Source organism: Rhinoraja longicauda, chromosome 9, assembly GCF_053455715.1.
Source record: "Rhinoraja longicauda isolate Sanriku21f chromosome 9, sRhiLon1.1, whole genome shotgun sequence".
In the NCBI taxonomy this organism is placed as follows: domain Eukaryota; kingdom Metazoa; phylum Chordata; class Chondrichthyes; order Rajiformes; family Arhynchobatidae; genus Rhinoraja; species Rhinoraja longicauda.
In genome coordinates this window covers 37,265,151-37,280,973 of record NC_135961.1, presented here as the reverse complement: position 1 = coordinate 37,280,973, position 15,823 = coordinate 37,265,151, and the positions used below count along the sequence as shown (strand labels likewise).

Genomic DNA, 15,823 nt, shown 5'->3' with positions numbered 1-15,823 from the left:
GCCAAACACTTTAACTCCTCTTCCCATTCCCATATTGACCATTGTCCTGGGTGTCTTCTGTTGTCAGAGTGAGGCCAAACACAAATTGGAGGAACAGCACCTCGTGTTTCGCTTGGGCATCTTACAGCCCAATTATATGAATATTGATTTCTCTTACATCAAGTAACCCTTGCATCCCCTCTCTCTCCAACCTAGCTGTCTTCAATGTTTCAATGTTGTCCTGTTGAGTTTCAATGTATAACTTGTTATTACCTCGCCCGCAGTCATAAATGGACCATTGTGGGCTATACCTTTTCCTTGATCATTATTATTTTGTTACTTTTTTGTATATCTGTCATTCATTTGTTCCATATCTCCCTATATCTCTGGTTTCCCTTTCCCCTGACTCTCAGTCTGAAGAAGTGTCTCGACCCGAAATGTCACCCATTCTTTTTCTCCAGAGATGTCTGACCCAATAAGTTACTCCAGCTTTTTGTGTCTATCTTTGGTTTAAACCAGTATTTGCGGTTCCTTCCTACACATAGAAAACAGGCTTGGTTCTTGGAGTCAGAAGGTGGGTGTCCAGGGTTGTTTTTCAGATTGGAGGCCTTTAACCAATGGTGTGCCACAGAAATTAGTGCTGGGTCACTGAAAAACGACACTTGTAACATCAAACATAATTATGAAATAAAAAGCAAACTAGATTGCAGTGGAAATCAATTTGTACTAGCAAACATTAATGCCATCATAAAATGACCAAATGAAATCAGAAAGATATTATTTAGTACCTTTGGAATACAGGTAAGTTGGTCTCCCTGCAACAAGAGCAAACTATTATTGTGTGATATTAAGATTATGAACAATCTTACTGACAGAAATATGCATTCAGATTTCTGATTTTCGTTCTTTTAAATAGCAAACACATTCATTTTTCATATTTCAATTGCATTTATTTGTAAAATAATTTAGTTGAACCAGAATTACTAATGAATTCTTGTGGATCCATTGCAAGGTATATCCGCCCTTCTTTGGAATATGGGAGGAAACCGGAACTCCCAGAGGGTACCCATGTCAGACCTCCCAACATTTGATTTTGCAAATTCAGAATTTTGATGTCCAAAATTCAGAATTTTACATCAAAATTCATAATATGGCGCGTAATGCAACTTTTCTGCAAAAAAAAGTATGCATGCCAAATGCGCGTGTATGCGTTATGCTACATTCACGTGTGAAAAACGACTATTATTTCCAAGTCTGTAGTTCTTGGACTACATGTACAATGTCAGGCCTATCATGAGTATATTCTACTATTATAGAAAGGTTGTTGAACAGAAATACTTTTTACAACACAAAGAAAAATTTGTTTTGTTTTGTTTTTTCTATTTTGCTTTTTCCTTACACATCCCAATTCCCTTGGTGTTGAATAAAAGAACAATGGTCATAAAATGTTTGACTAAATTATGAAGAAATAGTTTCATTTAAAAAACTGCACATACCTAATTTAATTGAAGACATACTTGCTCCAGTGGTCTTCAACAGCAAATCACAACGGTCCATGTCCCCCCCACATCCACCCCTACCCCCCACCCCCCAACTCCCCCCACCACTACCCCTCCCCCCTAATCCACTCCCCCTCCCCCACTCCTTTCCTCCCCGACCCTCACTCCCTCCTCCCATTTCCCTGCCCCCTCCCCTCTCAACATCAACGGGCCTCACTCTCCGCAGCGAGGCGAGGCCAGCGGCGAGAGGCGAGGCCGGGCCAGCAGCATGGCGAGGCCGGGTGCGCGGCGAGGCGAGCGGCGAGACGAGGCCGGGCCAGCGTCGAGGCAAGGCGAAGCGAGGCTAGCGGCAAGGCGAGTACAGTGGCGAGGCTGGGCCAGCGGCGAGGCGATGTGAGACCAGAGGCGCAGCGGGGCGGGACGAGGCAAGCGGCAGGGCAGGGCAAGCGGCGAGGCATGTGTTTTGCGGAAAAATGTAAGGCGAAATCAGAATGGCGGAAATTAAATAAGAAAGTGGAAACGTTCCGCCAAATTCGGAAGGGTTGGGAGGTCTGCTATGTGGTTACAGGGAGAACATGCAATCTCCACATACAGCTAAGTGCCAGAGCTTGCTCTGCTTTAGCATGGTGTTTGAAGGCATTTACCCTCACTGACCAAGTCTAAACAAATTAATAATAGTGATTCTCCCCCCAACCCAGCCAAAGTCAATTGAAAGTGTTAGTTATAGATCAATTCTGAAAACAACAATAAAACGATAATATGATGAAGAGTTTATAATCCATTCATACCTCAGCTGATTCTCACTTAACTACATAAGATATCAGAGTGACCCAAGTGTCACTTTGAATATATTATAAATAATTTAAAATACAATATTACCCCAGCTTTCAAACCAGTAATGTAAACACCCCAGAAATCTATCAACCTATTTTCCATAACAAGTGTCAAAGCATTTATGAAATCTCATGATGCCTCACAAGATGAAAGCATTGCAGAATCAAAGCTTTCAGGTGTTTATATATTTTATAAATAATATAACTGCATATAGCTAATATCACATTTTGAAAATGAGCGCAAATGACAGATAATTACTTAAACAATATAATATTCAAAGATATCAACTTTTTACATGTAACATACTTCGGAAAAAATATGATCTCTCTCTTTTTGTCGATTTCTTCGCATCACCTCCAACAATATAGGTGCTCCCTTCAAGCAGTCTCCCTCACGGAGTCCTAGCTCCCTTGCCAAATTATCTCGTCCATCAAGTCCAGTGAACTATGTATAAACCAAAAAAAAATGATGTTGTTTATTTATCAAGAATTGTATTGATCTGAACTGGGATTGCAAATGTGCAAGTACTGCGAAATATTTCTCAGCTACCTGTCTTACTCCTGCCTAATAACTGCATCACATTGCTGATCATTCTGTTATAAAGTAAACATGCTGATAGTTTAATGGAGCTTAGAATGCCAATTTGTAGTTGTACAAAAGCAAGGAGTACTTCCGTTTATGTTAATAATAAACCGACCCTATAAGATGGCACCTCGTGTTAGGTTTCTTTCTGCTATGGCTTTTAGTATTTTCTTTTTTACATCATTTTATTTCAACAAATATATCAAACTCAAGGTGTGACTGTAAACAGACTGCAAACATGCACTCATACGTTCCTTTCACATAAGTATTGAGATGATTCAGATTTAGCACTCAGAGTTTGATGCTGATGAAATATACAGATTTTGATCAAAAGATTTGTGCTTAAGAGGTTTAATGAAACAAGAAATGGAATCTCGTTATTTATGAGTAAAGGAGTAGGAGTAAAGAATGTGTGATACGTGTTGTCTCAAAGGGACAAAAGTGCTTGGAAGATGTTACAAGGATGGACGACATAGATGTAGTGATTGCAACAATTGGATGGGACATGGCCATGAAAACATTTAAAACCATAATCAGGAAATAAAAGTAATTTGAAGACAGGTGGCTACCATAGATCAGAGGGGTAAAAGTTTCAGAAAAATAGGAAAGTAGAAATGTAATTATCTATGGAAGCTGAAGGATGGGAGAGCAATATTGCAGTAAAGTCCCAAGATGATAAAGCTGTTGACGAAGGTAGACACAAAATGCTGGAGTAACTCAGCGGGTCAGGCAGCATCTCAGGAGAGAAGGTATGGGTGACGTTTCGGGTCGAGACCCTTCTTCAGACTGATGTCAGGGGAGCGGGTGGGACAAAGATAGGATGTAGTAGGAGACAGGAAGACAGAGGGAGAACTGGGAAGGGGGAGGGGAAAGAGCGGGACAGAGGAACTATCTGAAGTTGGAGAAGTCAATGTTCATACCACTCGGGTGTAAACTGCCCAAGCGAAATATGAGATGCTGTTCCTCCTATTTGGGCTGGGCCTCACTATGACAATGGAGGAGGCCCATGACAAAGGTCAGACTGGGAGTGGGAGGGGGAGTTGAAGTGTTGAGCCACCGGGAGATCAGGTTGGTTAAGGCGGACTGAGCGAAGGTGTTGAGCGAAACGATCGCTGAGCCTGCGTTTGGTCTCGCTGATGTCGAGAAGTTGACATCTGGAACAGCGGATACAATAGATGAGGTTGGAGGAGGTGCAGGCGACCCTCTGCCTCACCTAGAAAGACTGTTTGGGTCCTTGGATGGAGTTGAGGGGGGAGGTAAAGGGACAGGTGTTGCATCTCCTGTGGTTGTAGGAGAAAGTACCTGGGGAGGGGGTAGTTGGGATAGGAAGGGACGAGTGGACCAGGGAGTTATGGAGGGAATGGTCTCGGCGGAAAGCAGAAAGGGGTGGAGATGGGCCAGTAGTGGGATCCCGTTGGAGTTGATGGAAATGTTGGGATAATTTGTTGTATACGACGGCTGTTGGGGTGGAAGGTGAGGACAAGAGGGACTCTATCCTTGTTACGAATGGGGATAGGTGGAAGCAAGAGCGGAGCTGCGGGATATAGAGGAGACCCTAGTGAGAGACTCATCTATAATGGAAGAGGGGAACCCTCGTTTCCTAAAGAACGAGGACATCTCTAATGCCCGAGTATGAAACACCTCATCCTGGACGCAGATGCGGCGTAGACGGAGGAATTAGGAGTAGGGGGATAGAGTTTTTACAGGGAACAAGGTGGGAAGAAGTGCAGTCAAGATAGCAGTGGGAGTCAGTAGGGTTGTAGTAGATGTCAGTCACTAGTCTGTCTCCTGTGATGGAGATGGTGAAATCCAGAAACGGTAGGGAGATGTCGGAGATGGTCCAAGTATATTTAAGAGCAGGATGGAAATTAGTGGTGAAATTTATGAAGTCAGTGAGTTCTGCATGGGTACAAGAGGTAGCACCAATGCAGTTGTCAATGTAGCGGAGGTAGAGTTCGGGGATGGGGCCAGTGTACGCCTGGAACAGGGATTGTTCGACGTACCCCACAAAGAGGCAGGCCTAGCCAGGGCCCATGCGAGTGCCCATAGTTGAGGTTAAGAACCAGCTCTGCTAGGCGGAGGAGAGTATTGGTAGATGGAGATTGGCTTGTTGATAAAGAGTCTGAGGCACAGTGCTACGAGATGGTGCTGTTGTGTCACAGTTCCATCACACCTGGTCTGTGTGGAGTATGCATATTCTCCCTGTTGTGGCTTAGTTATGCTTGTACTGGAGTTTGAACTGATACTGATTGTATCTATCTATGTATGGTATATCTAATCGTATCTATGTAAGGTGTATCTGATCTGTTTAGATGGCATGGTTATGGAGAGAAAGCAGGAGAATGGGGTTAGGAGGAAGAGATATATTAGCATTGAATGGCGAGTAGACTAGATGGGCCAAATGGCCTAATCCTGCTCCTATCACTTATGACCTTATGCGCATGCAAACAAACAAAAGCTTTTCTCTGCGCCTTGGTACATGTAACAATGATAAACTTAAATCGTACACTCACATTCCAAAGCAACTCTGATAGGTTAATTGGCCACCCTAAATTGCCCGAAGCATTGGTGATTGATAAAAGAGAATCAAACAGGAACTTATGAGCATGTTTGAGAATTTAGGTTCCTCGGTAATCAGGCATGTGAGTGAGGTAAAAAAAAAGGGGGAAAAGAGCCGAGCGCTTGCACGAGGCATACAGCAGTGTCAAAAAATTGGAAAATGTACACACAAAATTACTAGTTTCAGGCCTCTTTTAGTGCATTTCAAAGTAATAACAGATAATAAAATAATATAAATATGTCACTGTATACTAATAACACTTTGAAGTAAATTTGCACATTAATTGATAATCAGCCCAAAAAGGTGGTAATTGGCTTTTCTGCTGTGTTTCATATTTTAACCTGTCTTAATTAATTTAGTTATATAATCTTGCACTTAAATTTAATATTTACTAATTACAGTTCCATCACTGATTTTCTGGCACTCTTGGTTCCAGAGCTTTGCTGGTTTATCGAGCCGGCCAAGGAAGCCGGCTATGGGATAGATATGCTGGCTCCAGCTGGGCTGGAGTTCCAGAGCCCCGGCCGCAGGTTGCAAATTCAACCCACCGATCGGCTGTGGAAGTCCCGATGAGGTAGAAATTGGCTGCCTTGCCCAGCCTAGGTGCCACATTTTCGGGAGACTTCCAGAGCGCGGGGGATTTCTCGCGGAACCCCTAGCGATCACTAGCCGAACCCTAGTGTTCATTACAAGTCTAGACATCGTTTCTTTTCTTTTTTTTCCGATCCAATTTCTCCGTTGGTAAACACGATTTTGGCAAAGTGAAAAGCGCAGGAAATTGATTTTTAAAACGCGAAAATCCGCAGAAAATTCACATGCCTGGTAATGTGGAAGAATGTGATCGATAAGATGCTCTGAGAGCTGGCATAGATCATATGCTGTAAGGGAATGTTAAAGGGTGAAATAAAAAAAGTACTGGATTTCCCTAAATACACAATTAGATATCTGTAAAGATATATTGAAAAACAGAACCAAAATAATATTTTGATATTAACTTACAGTGTTTGTTTCTGGCTGGAATACTGCCAAAGTAAAATCAAGGTTGAAAAACTGGAGAAATTCAGTAACAAGACCAGCCACCAAGCGCCCTGTTAAAAGAAGGCCGAATTTCAATTTCAACATATTTATACTAGTTTGCTTCAAGTTGTGGCTTTGTTTTTTTTTTTACATTAGAAAATAATAAAAGCCACACTTACCGTCCTCTGTATTCAAAAAATTTTTCAAGCTCTCATTAACCAATGGTGTTTTGTTCTGTAAAATAAATTAACATTGATTGCTTGTATCACAGCTCTACGTTCTTCCTAATATCTTTTTGCCAGTTTTGTATGTTTCTACCTACCATTTTTTTTCCACTTTGCTTTCCATATTTTTGGGTTTTAGGTTTCCTTTCCAAGTTGTCTCGTCAACTTTATTTTCTTTTCACAAGTTTTATTTCCAAATTTCAAAACAATGCAAAAATCTATGACAGTCGAGACAGCTAATACTGCACAAATATATTGCAAAGCGATATTTAAAAAAATGCAAGTATAAATTCTGTAAAGTTTATTTGTGTGGAGAGGTGATGTGAAGAAGCAAAGTTCAGATAATTTCATGGAAACTATGATTCGATGGTGACTTTAAAGAGTTTTCAGTCCATTATTCAAATTCATCTTGACAATTTGGCAAATCTTTTAACTTGGCAAGTGGCTAGCATTAGGTTACTGCGATTGCTTTCAGGTCCATAACATTGAATAAATAAGTACACCAATATACATTTCATTTGTGTAACCCACTTAGAATTTTTTTTAAAGCACACCTGCCTTCAACCAGCACAACAGATTCACTGGATTAAAAAAAGACAAAGTGCTAGAGTAACTGAGTGGGTCAGGCTGCATCCCTGGAGAACATGGACAGGTGGTGTTTCTGGTCAGGACCCTTCTTCACACACCCTTCAATTTAACCACAAACAGAACTGCCCTGGTAGACCCATCATTTCCACCTACTCCTACCTCACAGAACTCATCTCTACATACATTGATTCCATCCTATACCCCTTGTCCAGTCCCCTTCCCGACCTACATCCGAGACACCCCACATGCCCATCAATTTAAACTGCTCCCCCTACTGCAGATTAACTGGATAGGATGCCTAGCTGCTGTAGAAAGCTATTATGTATAAAGACATGCACTACTTTCTTCCACAAGAAAAATCGCTGTGGGTGATTAATACAATTATACCATCAAGAACTGCGCAAGAAATAATGTGTTATAATTAATTTATTTCCAGGGATGAATCACAGCGTAATTTCATCTTGTAAAGAAGGTATAGTATAATGTTTTTCTTTAAGCTTAGTTCTTCAGAATTCCCTTAATAAGCTTCTCTGTATTCACCATCAGAAGATTCTTTAAAATCACATTAGTTCGACAAAGTTTTTGATTACCCACCCAGCATGTTCTTTTGGGCCTCATGTGCAGTAGTCTGTGATGAGTGTTTATATATACGTGCGTCTGTTGCCACATGAAACATGAAGCATGCATCTGTTGACCCAAATGACTCACTTTTATATTCTACATCCAATGTGATTATTTTCAGTAAATACTATAAGCAGTTCAAACAGGTCCCAAAGCTTTACTCAGCACTTACTTCAATTCTCTCCTGTTCTTCAAGTGCTAGGAATACAGCTGCCCGTAATTCAGCCTGAAACAGAAAATACAGTTTGATTAATTCCCCTTTTCTGCTGCTGAAACAATATATAAAGTGCTGCTTATACAAGATTAATAGCATTGAGAGAAGCAGAACTACTTAATAGCCTTTTTTTCTAAGTCAAAATAAAGAGGCTACACCCACTAAGGCAAAGCAATTTGAGTTGATTGTTATATGCACAAGTAGAGAGAAATGGATACAATGAAAATCTTACTTCCAGTGGCATCATCGACACATGGTCACAGACAACGTACAACATTTAAATTACACAAATTCTGTAAGGTAGTGAAAAGAATAAAGACTGCAAAAAACAATTTATTTATGTTACTCCAGCTGAGTTACTCCAGTATTTTGTGTCTATCTTCGATTTAAACCAGCATCTACAGTTTTTTCCTGCACAATTACAAAAAACAATTGCTTGAAGTGGTGATATATTAAATGTGTTCATCAAAGTAGCATAGGAAAGAGGACAGTGTGTGGAAATGCTCCTGTTATGTATTCTGAAATGAACCACAAGTAAATTCCATTCATTGTCCCACAGTGACACCAGTTAAAAATATCAGCAGAAAATACTGGCTTTTTACATCACTTCAACATCCGGGCTTCCCACCGATTCAGTTATTAAATGTTTTTATTTTATAAATGCAGTTTTTAAAATCAGCATCAGTGAATATGACACCCCTAAATATGGATGGATGCATGACAATAAAAAGCACCATATATATACAGCTTCTGTAATGTGGCAAAAGTTTCCAAAAATCCAAAAGAGCTTCACCATAAGTATTACATCAAATAGGTCAATAACTAAAGGCTTTGTCAAAGATACATGTTTTAATGAGCAAATTTAAAAGAAGGCAAAACAGAAGTGCTGGGAGGGAATTTCAGAACTTAAAACCTTATTAGCTGCTGGCATGGTCACATTGATGGAGTATTTGAAGATGACTGGAAGTCCAAAATAAGTGAGTTCGGTATCTCGACTGCGCATGCCCAGGTCATAGGTCACACGCGCTAAACATTCTCGCCGGCTGAGCTGCTGCGTGTATACAGACCTGCGTTTCATCCGTATTTTCCAGTTTTGCTTCTTCGAGGTAAGAAAATACTGCTTTCAAAACAATTAACTCGGTGTATTTATGGTTAATTTGTACAAAACTACGATGATTGTTGGTTTTATTGATTTATGCTTCGGTGAGTGAGCGAGATCGTGATTTCCGTTTGCATTATAACATGCTTACAGGACCCTATTTGAATTAACATATGATTGACTTTGTTATTTATTTTGTTTTATATGTTGCTAGGCAAAGCCATGCGCATTTGTACAATTTTGGAATGTGAGATTAGCACATAACACCTGAATAAGTGGATGCAGAATGTGTGTGACAGCCACAATTGTCAATTTGTAAGGGGAAACTGTTTCTGCCCACCTCCCTTCAAATGCTAGGAAACAAAACTGCAGATGCTGGTTTAAATTGAAGGTAGACACAAAATGCTGGACTAACTCAGCCGGTCAGGCAGCATCTCGGGAGTGAAGGAATGAGTGACGTTTCGGGTCGAGACCCTTCTTCAGAAGTCTGGAAGATAAGCGAGTTCGGTATCTACGTACCTCAAAGAAGCAAAACTAGAAAATACGGATGAAACTCAGGTCTGTACACACGCAGCAGCTCAGCCCGTGAGAATGTTCAGTGCGAGTGACCTATGACCTGCGCATACACAGTCGAGATACCGAACTCGCATATTGGAGGAGCTCAGATCTACTTAGAAGGTAACAAAGCTGCAGATAATAAAAGTGACTATCGGAAGGAATCAGTGATAATAATAATAATATATTCCTTTATTCGTCCCACACCCGGGAAATTTACAGTGTTCCAGCAGTAAAGTGGATAGCAAGAGAGCATTCATTATAAATAAAAGATACATAAATTGTCATCAGTTTTCTGTATGTTCTTAGATGTTATTGTTGACTCATCTGCTGGGAGCAGTGCTGGTTGTGCAGTCTCACAGCAGCGGAAAGGAAGGACCTCCTATATCTCTCCTTCACGCACGGGGTGATGGAGTCTGTCACTGAAGGAGCTACTCAGTGTAGTGACAATGTCCTGCATGGGGTGGGAGTCATTGTCCAGCAGCGATGTTAGCTTTGTCACCATCCTCCTCTCTCCCACCACCTGCACTGAGTAGAGGGGGCAACCCAGGACAGAGCTGGCTTTCCTGACCAGCTTGTCGAGTCTCTTCCCTTCCGCCGCCGCTGAGATGCTGCTGCTCCAGCAGACCACTCCATAGAAAATGGCCGATGCAACCACCGTGTTGTAGAAGGTCCTTAGTAGTGCCCCCTGCACTCCAAAGGACCCGAGTCTCCTTAGCAGATAATCTGCTCTGGCCCTTTCTGTATAGCGCATCGGTGTTTTCAGTCCAGTCCAGTTTATTGTTGATGTAGATACCCAGGTACTTATAAGAATCCACCCTCTCGATGTCTTTTCCCTGGATGTTCACCGGTGTCGGGAGAACCTGGCTGCGCCTGCGGAAATCTACCACCATCTCCCTGGTTTTCCCCGCATTGATCCGGAGGCAGTTCCACTGGCACCAGTCCACAAACTCCTTGATCAGTTCTCTGTACGCTGCTGCTGCACGTCGGGGCGGTCGTGGCTCCCGACATTGAAGCCCCCGCCGAGCAGAGAAAAATTCCGCGGCCTATTTCAGGTCGCACCGGATGGTGAAATCTAATACTTACATGTCACCCGAGGACTGCGGATGGTGCGACTGCCCCAACCGTGGGGAATAAAGAGGGAAGAAGATTGGATTTTATTGCCTTCCATCACAGTGAGGAATGTGGGGAACCCGCTGTGGTGGATGTTTATGTTAACTTTTATGCAGTTGTGTCTTGTTGCTTTTTTAAATATGGCTGTGTGGTAAATCAAATATCACTGTACCTTAATTGGTACACGTGACAATAAAAGACCTTGAACCCTGATATCCAAATAGATTTAAATAGATTAGTGGCAAGAAATTCCTAGCAATTATTTACCTCTGAGAATACTGTGAGATTGAGGCCAAAGTCTATAAGGAGCTGATTATCACTGCAAGACAAGTATGGAGTGGAAAAGTGTAACCATGGCACTCATTTTCAAACAGACAAAACAAACCTATGCTTAATAGGCAGACGTGAACAACTGGCACAATAATGAGCCTAATTAGGCACAAATATCAGGATTACATGTTTGTGCCTAATTAGGTGCAAATATCAGGATTACATGTTTTGGAGCTACAAATCCCACCTCGCTATCTGCCTTATTCTGGAAAATATTTCAGGCTATTTCAGCACAGAACAGCTTTCTTATTCTCAGCAAATCACTTATTCTGCTTAATCACGCTGGATCAGACTGCAAATGGGAAACCCTTTGGAGGAGTGCTGAATCTTTGACACCAAATTACTTTGTCCAATTACTCTAGCTGCTCTAGGTTTCAGTGTAATTATAATGAATGCTGAGAATATTTTGTTCGCTTTGTATTGGCAGCATCTACAATTTTACTTTTGTACAATTTTCTTTATTCACAACATGTATGCAATATTTTCCTCACCAACTGTGTGAACATTAAGATTAAGAACATTACAAGAACTCTGCCTGTCCACTTCCCTCATCCTCTGCTCCTACGCACAATTACGCTGGCTCTCCCTTTGGTTCCTCTGGCTGATCTCACTTCCCCTGTACTAATCACCCAGCCCTCTACCCCAGCCGCTCCTTGACCACCCCATTCTTCCTCGACTGTCCAGCCGCCCACACTCTTACTGCTCCCCTCTGATCACAATTCCCTTCTCTAATATGTTCATTTGCCGCCACTGCTCCCATTACCCCCCTTCTTTAACTCGCAATCCTTCCCTCTCCCCCACCCCTTGCATATGCCCCCATCCTCTCCCTCGCTTGTGCGTGCCCCACCCTCACCCGCTTGCACCCCACTCCACCCTCGCGCACCCATCCACCATCTCCCTCAAGCACCCATTCTATCTCCCCCCACCCCCACAACTCCCCACTCCTCTTACACCCCTTCTCCTCACATACTGGTTTCCCCCACTCCCTCTCACCGCCCAAACCTCAGACCCCCCCCCCCCCCCACCTCTCGCCTGTCACTGGACTTCATCATCAACCCTGTCCGATCCATTGCGGCCACAAACTTCGCCGACACCCGAGTTGCTTCCAACCAGCGTCCCGGCGAGCAGCGGCTCCACCACCGACGGGAAACGGCCGGGCCGGGCCGAGGGGGGACTGACCTTGATCTTATTCAACACGCCGCTGCTCTCCAGGGTCTGCACTAGCAGGTCCCGCAGCTCCGTGTCCTCCTCCGCCGACATCTTCATTCACCTCCCTCACCTAGTGCTCCCCACCCGCCAGCGCTTTCGCAACCCTCTGTTCCTCCCCCCAACACAAATCAGATCAGATCAGTCACGACCAGGCAAAACGTCCCTTCACATCACTGGCGGCCGTTGACGTTTCAAAAAATAACTCACGTCTACAGCCGTTAAACTTTGACGCCGCTGTGACGAAAGCGAGGCCGCGAACGGAACGCTAGCGCCAACGGTCGGCCCGCGGCGGGAGCGCGAGAGGCGGCGGGAACGAGGAGGCGCGCGGCCGACGAGCGCGCTTCTGGTTCTGGTTGATTACTGCGCAAACACTATCTCGCGCAGGTCGGAGTGAGTGGAGGAGTGATTAAAGTTTGAAGTGGGCCTTTTTGACCAAGTTGAAGAGATCTAGTTGCTCAACCCCCTTTTTAAATGACTGAATCATCGGTGTGTTGGGTGGTAGCATATTCCATTCCCTTGCCTTGTCGTCCTAGGGTAAAGGGAATATTGGTAGCAGTTTATTGAAATTCAGCGAGTTGGTGATGTAGGGACCGGTATTTTGTCTTGTTTCATGGCAGTTGGTGCTCTAGGATGATAATAGATAATAGACAATAGGTGCAGGAGGAGGCCATTCGGGCCTTCGAGCCAGCACCGCCATTCAACGTGATCATGGCTGATCATTCTCAATCAGTAGGGAGATGGGAGATTTGATGGCGCTCCTGATACTCGCCGGCACGGCCGTATGGAATTGTTCAGTTTATCTCTCCCGGGCGAGGCAACCCTTCCCCGACTGACGATCCTGCCGGGCGGGGAGTGTCCCCCGGGGCCGTGGACGGGCGAGGGGGGTTCAGGGAAGGAGAGGGAGCCATTCACCTCGGACCCAAAGGAAGCCTCTCCTGCATTGATCTAGTACCTTCCCCTCCCCCCTACCCCACTCGCCGGGCCCAGCAACCCTACAGATCCGTGCACCCGTTGAGCGGGGAGCGTCCCCCGAGGCCGTGGGCGGGAGCTTGTGGCGGGCAGGGAGCGTCCCCGGGTCCGTGGGCGGGAGCCGATGGCGGGCGGGGCGCAGCAACCCTACCGATCCGTGGACCCATTGGTGGTGAAAGCCACTTACCTGTGCTCCGTGCGAGCAGCGTTGTTCTGCGGGGAACGGCGGCGACGGCCATCTTGTTGGACCCTCTGCCGCAGCGCTGCACCACGGGAGGAAGGTCAGGCGCGAGGGCGGGGATGCGCATTTGTTAAAGACAGTACCACCATTGGCCGCGACTCCCCATGCGTGCAGCGTTGATCGACGGCGAAGGCAATGGAGAACGGTGACGGCGACGATGAGTAAGGTGGTCCTAAAATTGTCGCGCTACATGTGTCGCAGGCACAAATACGGTTATATCAAATGCGGCCAAAATAAATAACAAACATCCTCACATCACAAACATCCTCACATCCCTCACTGCGACACAGAGCTTTAGTAATATACAAGTTGGGAGGAATAGACGAATGAGAACGGCTGCCATTTTTGTTGGAGTCGTCGATGATGCCGTTGGTTGAAGCGGGCGCTGGAGGAGACGTGGGAGGAGGAGGAAAAGAAACTGCCCGCTGGGGGTTGTAGTCCAGTGATGGTCCAGGGGCACTGGGCCCAGGCAGGAGCGGGGACTCGACGACGTCGTCAGCTGAAGCTGGCGCTGGAGGAGACAGAGGGGAACGATAAGACCACGGAGACGACCATCTTCCTCCTGCTCGGAGTTTCCCCTGGGGCTGGGTGCGGGCGAGCACAAAATCGCAACATTTCTCCCCTCCCCCTATATTCCTTCTTCTGGCCTCACAATTCATACCTCTTCTCTCCTTATCTCACATTTCTAATCTTTTCATGTCTGACATTTGCCCAAACATCTGCTTACCCACCTCCCCCCTCACCTGTATCCACTTCACTCACTAGGCTTTGTCCTACCACTTCTCTCTTCTAGGATTCTACCACCCCACCACAACACAATCAGTCTTAAGAACGATCCTGAAATGCCACCTATCCTTGTTCTCCAGAGATGTTGCCGGACACGCTAAGTTACTCCAGCACATTTTGTCTCTTTTTATTTTGCAAGCCGGATTTACAGAAATTGTTTTCGAATTTGTTACATTTCGATTGGAAGACGTAAGAAAAGCAGCTTTTCTTTAGTATCGCCATTTTCAAGTCAGTAAGGGCAGCATAGTGGCGTCCTGATAGGGCCGCTGCCTCATAGTGCCAGAGACCCATGTTCAATCCTGACCTCAGGCAATGTCTTTGTGGAGTTTACACATTCTCCTTGTGACTGCGAGGTTTCCTCCATGTGCTCTGGATTCTCCCACATCGGGGAGACATGCGGGTCTGTAGGTTAATTGGCCTCTGTAAAATTGCCCCGAATGTGTAAGAAGTAGATGAGAAAGTGGAATAACAACTAGTGTGAATGAGTGATCAATGTTCAGTGTGGATTCTGTGGACCAAAGGGCCTGTTTCCATCTTTCAATCAATCAGTCAGTAAATTAACCCTATAAGTTGGCATTCGGTGGTAGTTTTCATTCAGGTATTGTATTGCTTTAACAGAGGGCCTGTTTCCAAGCTGTGTCTCTAAAACTAGACATGGGGGCTAGAGAGTGAACAACAGTGATGAGGATGACCATTGTGGCGTCAAACAAATGGTGACGTCAATAATAGGTAGGAAGCTGGAGTGACTCAGAGGGTGGGGAAGGATCTCTGGAGAAAATGGATATGTGAGGTTTGGGTTGAGACCCTTCACAATAGGACAGGTGACTGGAAGAGAGAAAAGACCAGGACAAATCAGGGCCAGCAATCTTGGGCAGGGTGGTTATCTGATAGTTCAATTTTTGACTAGGGACAGTGTGATCCCGAGATGAACGCAACATTGCGAACTGTGGAACTGGTTAATGGACTTTTAATGGTGGAAGGTGGGGAGTAGGGGAGCAAGAAGGGGAGGGGAAGAGGAGTGTTGTATACAAGTTACCTAAAATTGAGGTGATCTCAATCTTGAGCAAACAACAGTGCTGGAGGAACTGAGTGGGTCAGGCATCATCTGTGGAGATGGAAAGATGACATTTGGTCTATTTATATCTAATTTTAAAATAAGAATTGTGAATATCACAAGATATAATAATAGTTGGATGAAAAGTCCAAAAGAGTACAATGAAATGGTCCTTAAAGGAAAGGACCATTGTGGAATTTTATTTCAACAATTTTTTTTTTTTTGAGGAAATTTACATTCCAGTGAGCATTATAATTCAGTTACAGCTTTGCAAGCTGCTTGGATTAAAGAGCAGGGCAGTTTGAAATAGACCATATTTAAAATCACTGTTAATATAAAATCATTCTTA

The 15,823-nt window shown here is 44.2% G+C and overlaps 1 protein-coding gene across 5 annotated transcripts in view; it reads right to left on the bottom strand.

The window, feature by feature from the left end:
• The window catches only part of cep43 (centrosomal protein 43), a 36,764-nt gene extending 24,175 nt beyond the window's left edge, over positions 1 to 12,589 (bottom strand). For 2 of the 5 annotated variants that reach the window (XM_078405169.1, XM_078405171.1), the window contains exons 1-6: positions 12,395 to 12,588; positions 8,077 to 8,130; positions 6,651 to 6,705; positions 6,454 to 6,542; positions 2,619 to 2,756; positions 768 to 794 (exon numbers count right to left, since the gene is read on the bottom strand). In XM_078405169.1, the coding sequence (XP_078261295.1) occupies positions 768 to 794; positions 2,619 to 2,756; positions 6,454 to 6,542; positions 6,651 to 6,705; positions 8,077 to 8,130; positions 12,395 to 12,481 (450 nt within the window). In that variant the 5' untranslated portion in view covers positions 12,482 to 12,588. Of the gene's footprint in view, positions 1 to 767; positions 795 to 2,618; positions 2,757 to 6,453; positions 6,543 to 6,650; positions 6,706 to 8,076; positions 8,131 to 12,394 lie in introns of all 5 variants that reach the window. The other 3 variants (XM_078405170.1, XM_078405173.1, XM_078405174.1) reach the window with 2 other exon arrangements.
• Positions 12,590 to 15,823: the final 3,234 nt, after the last annotated feature.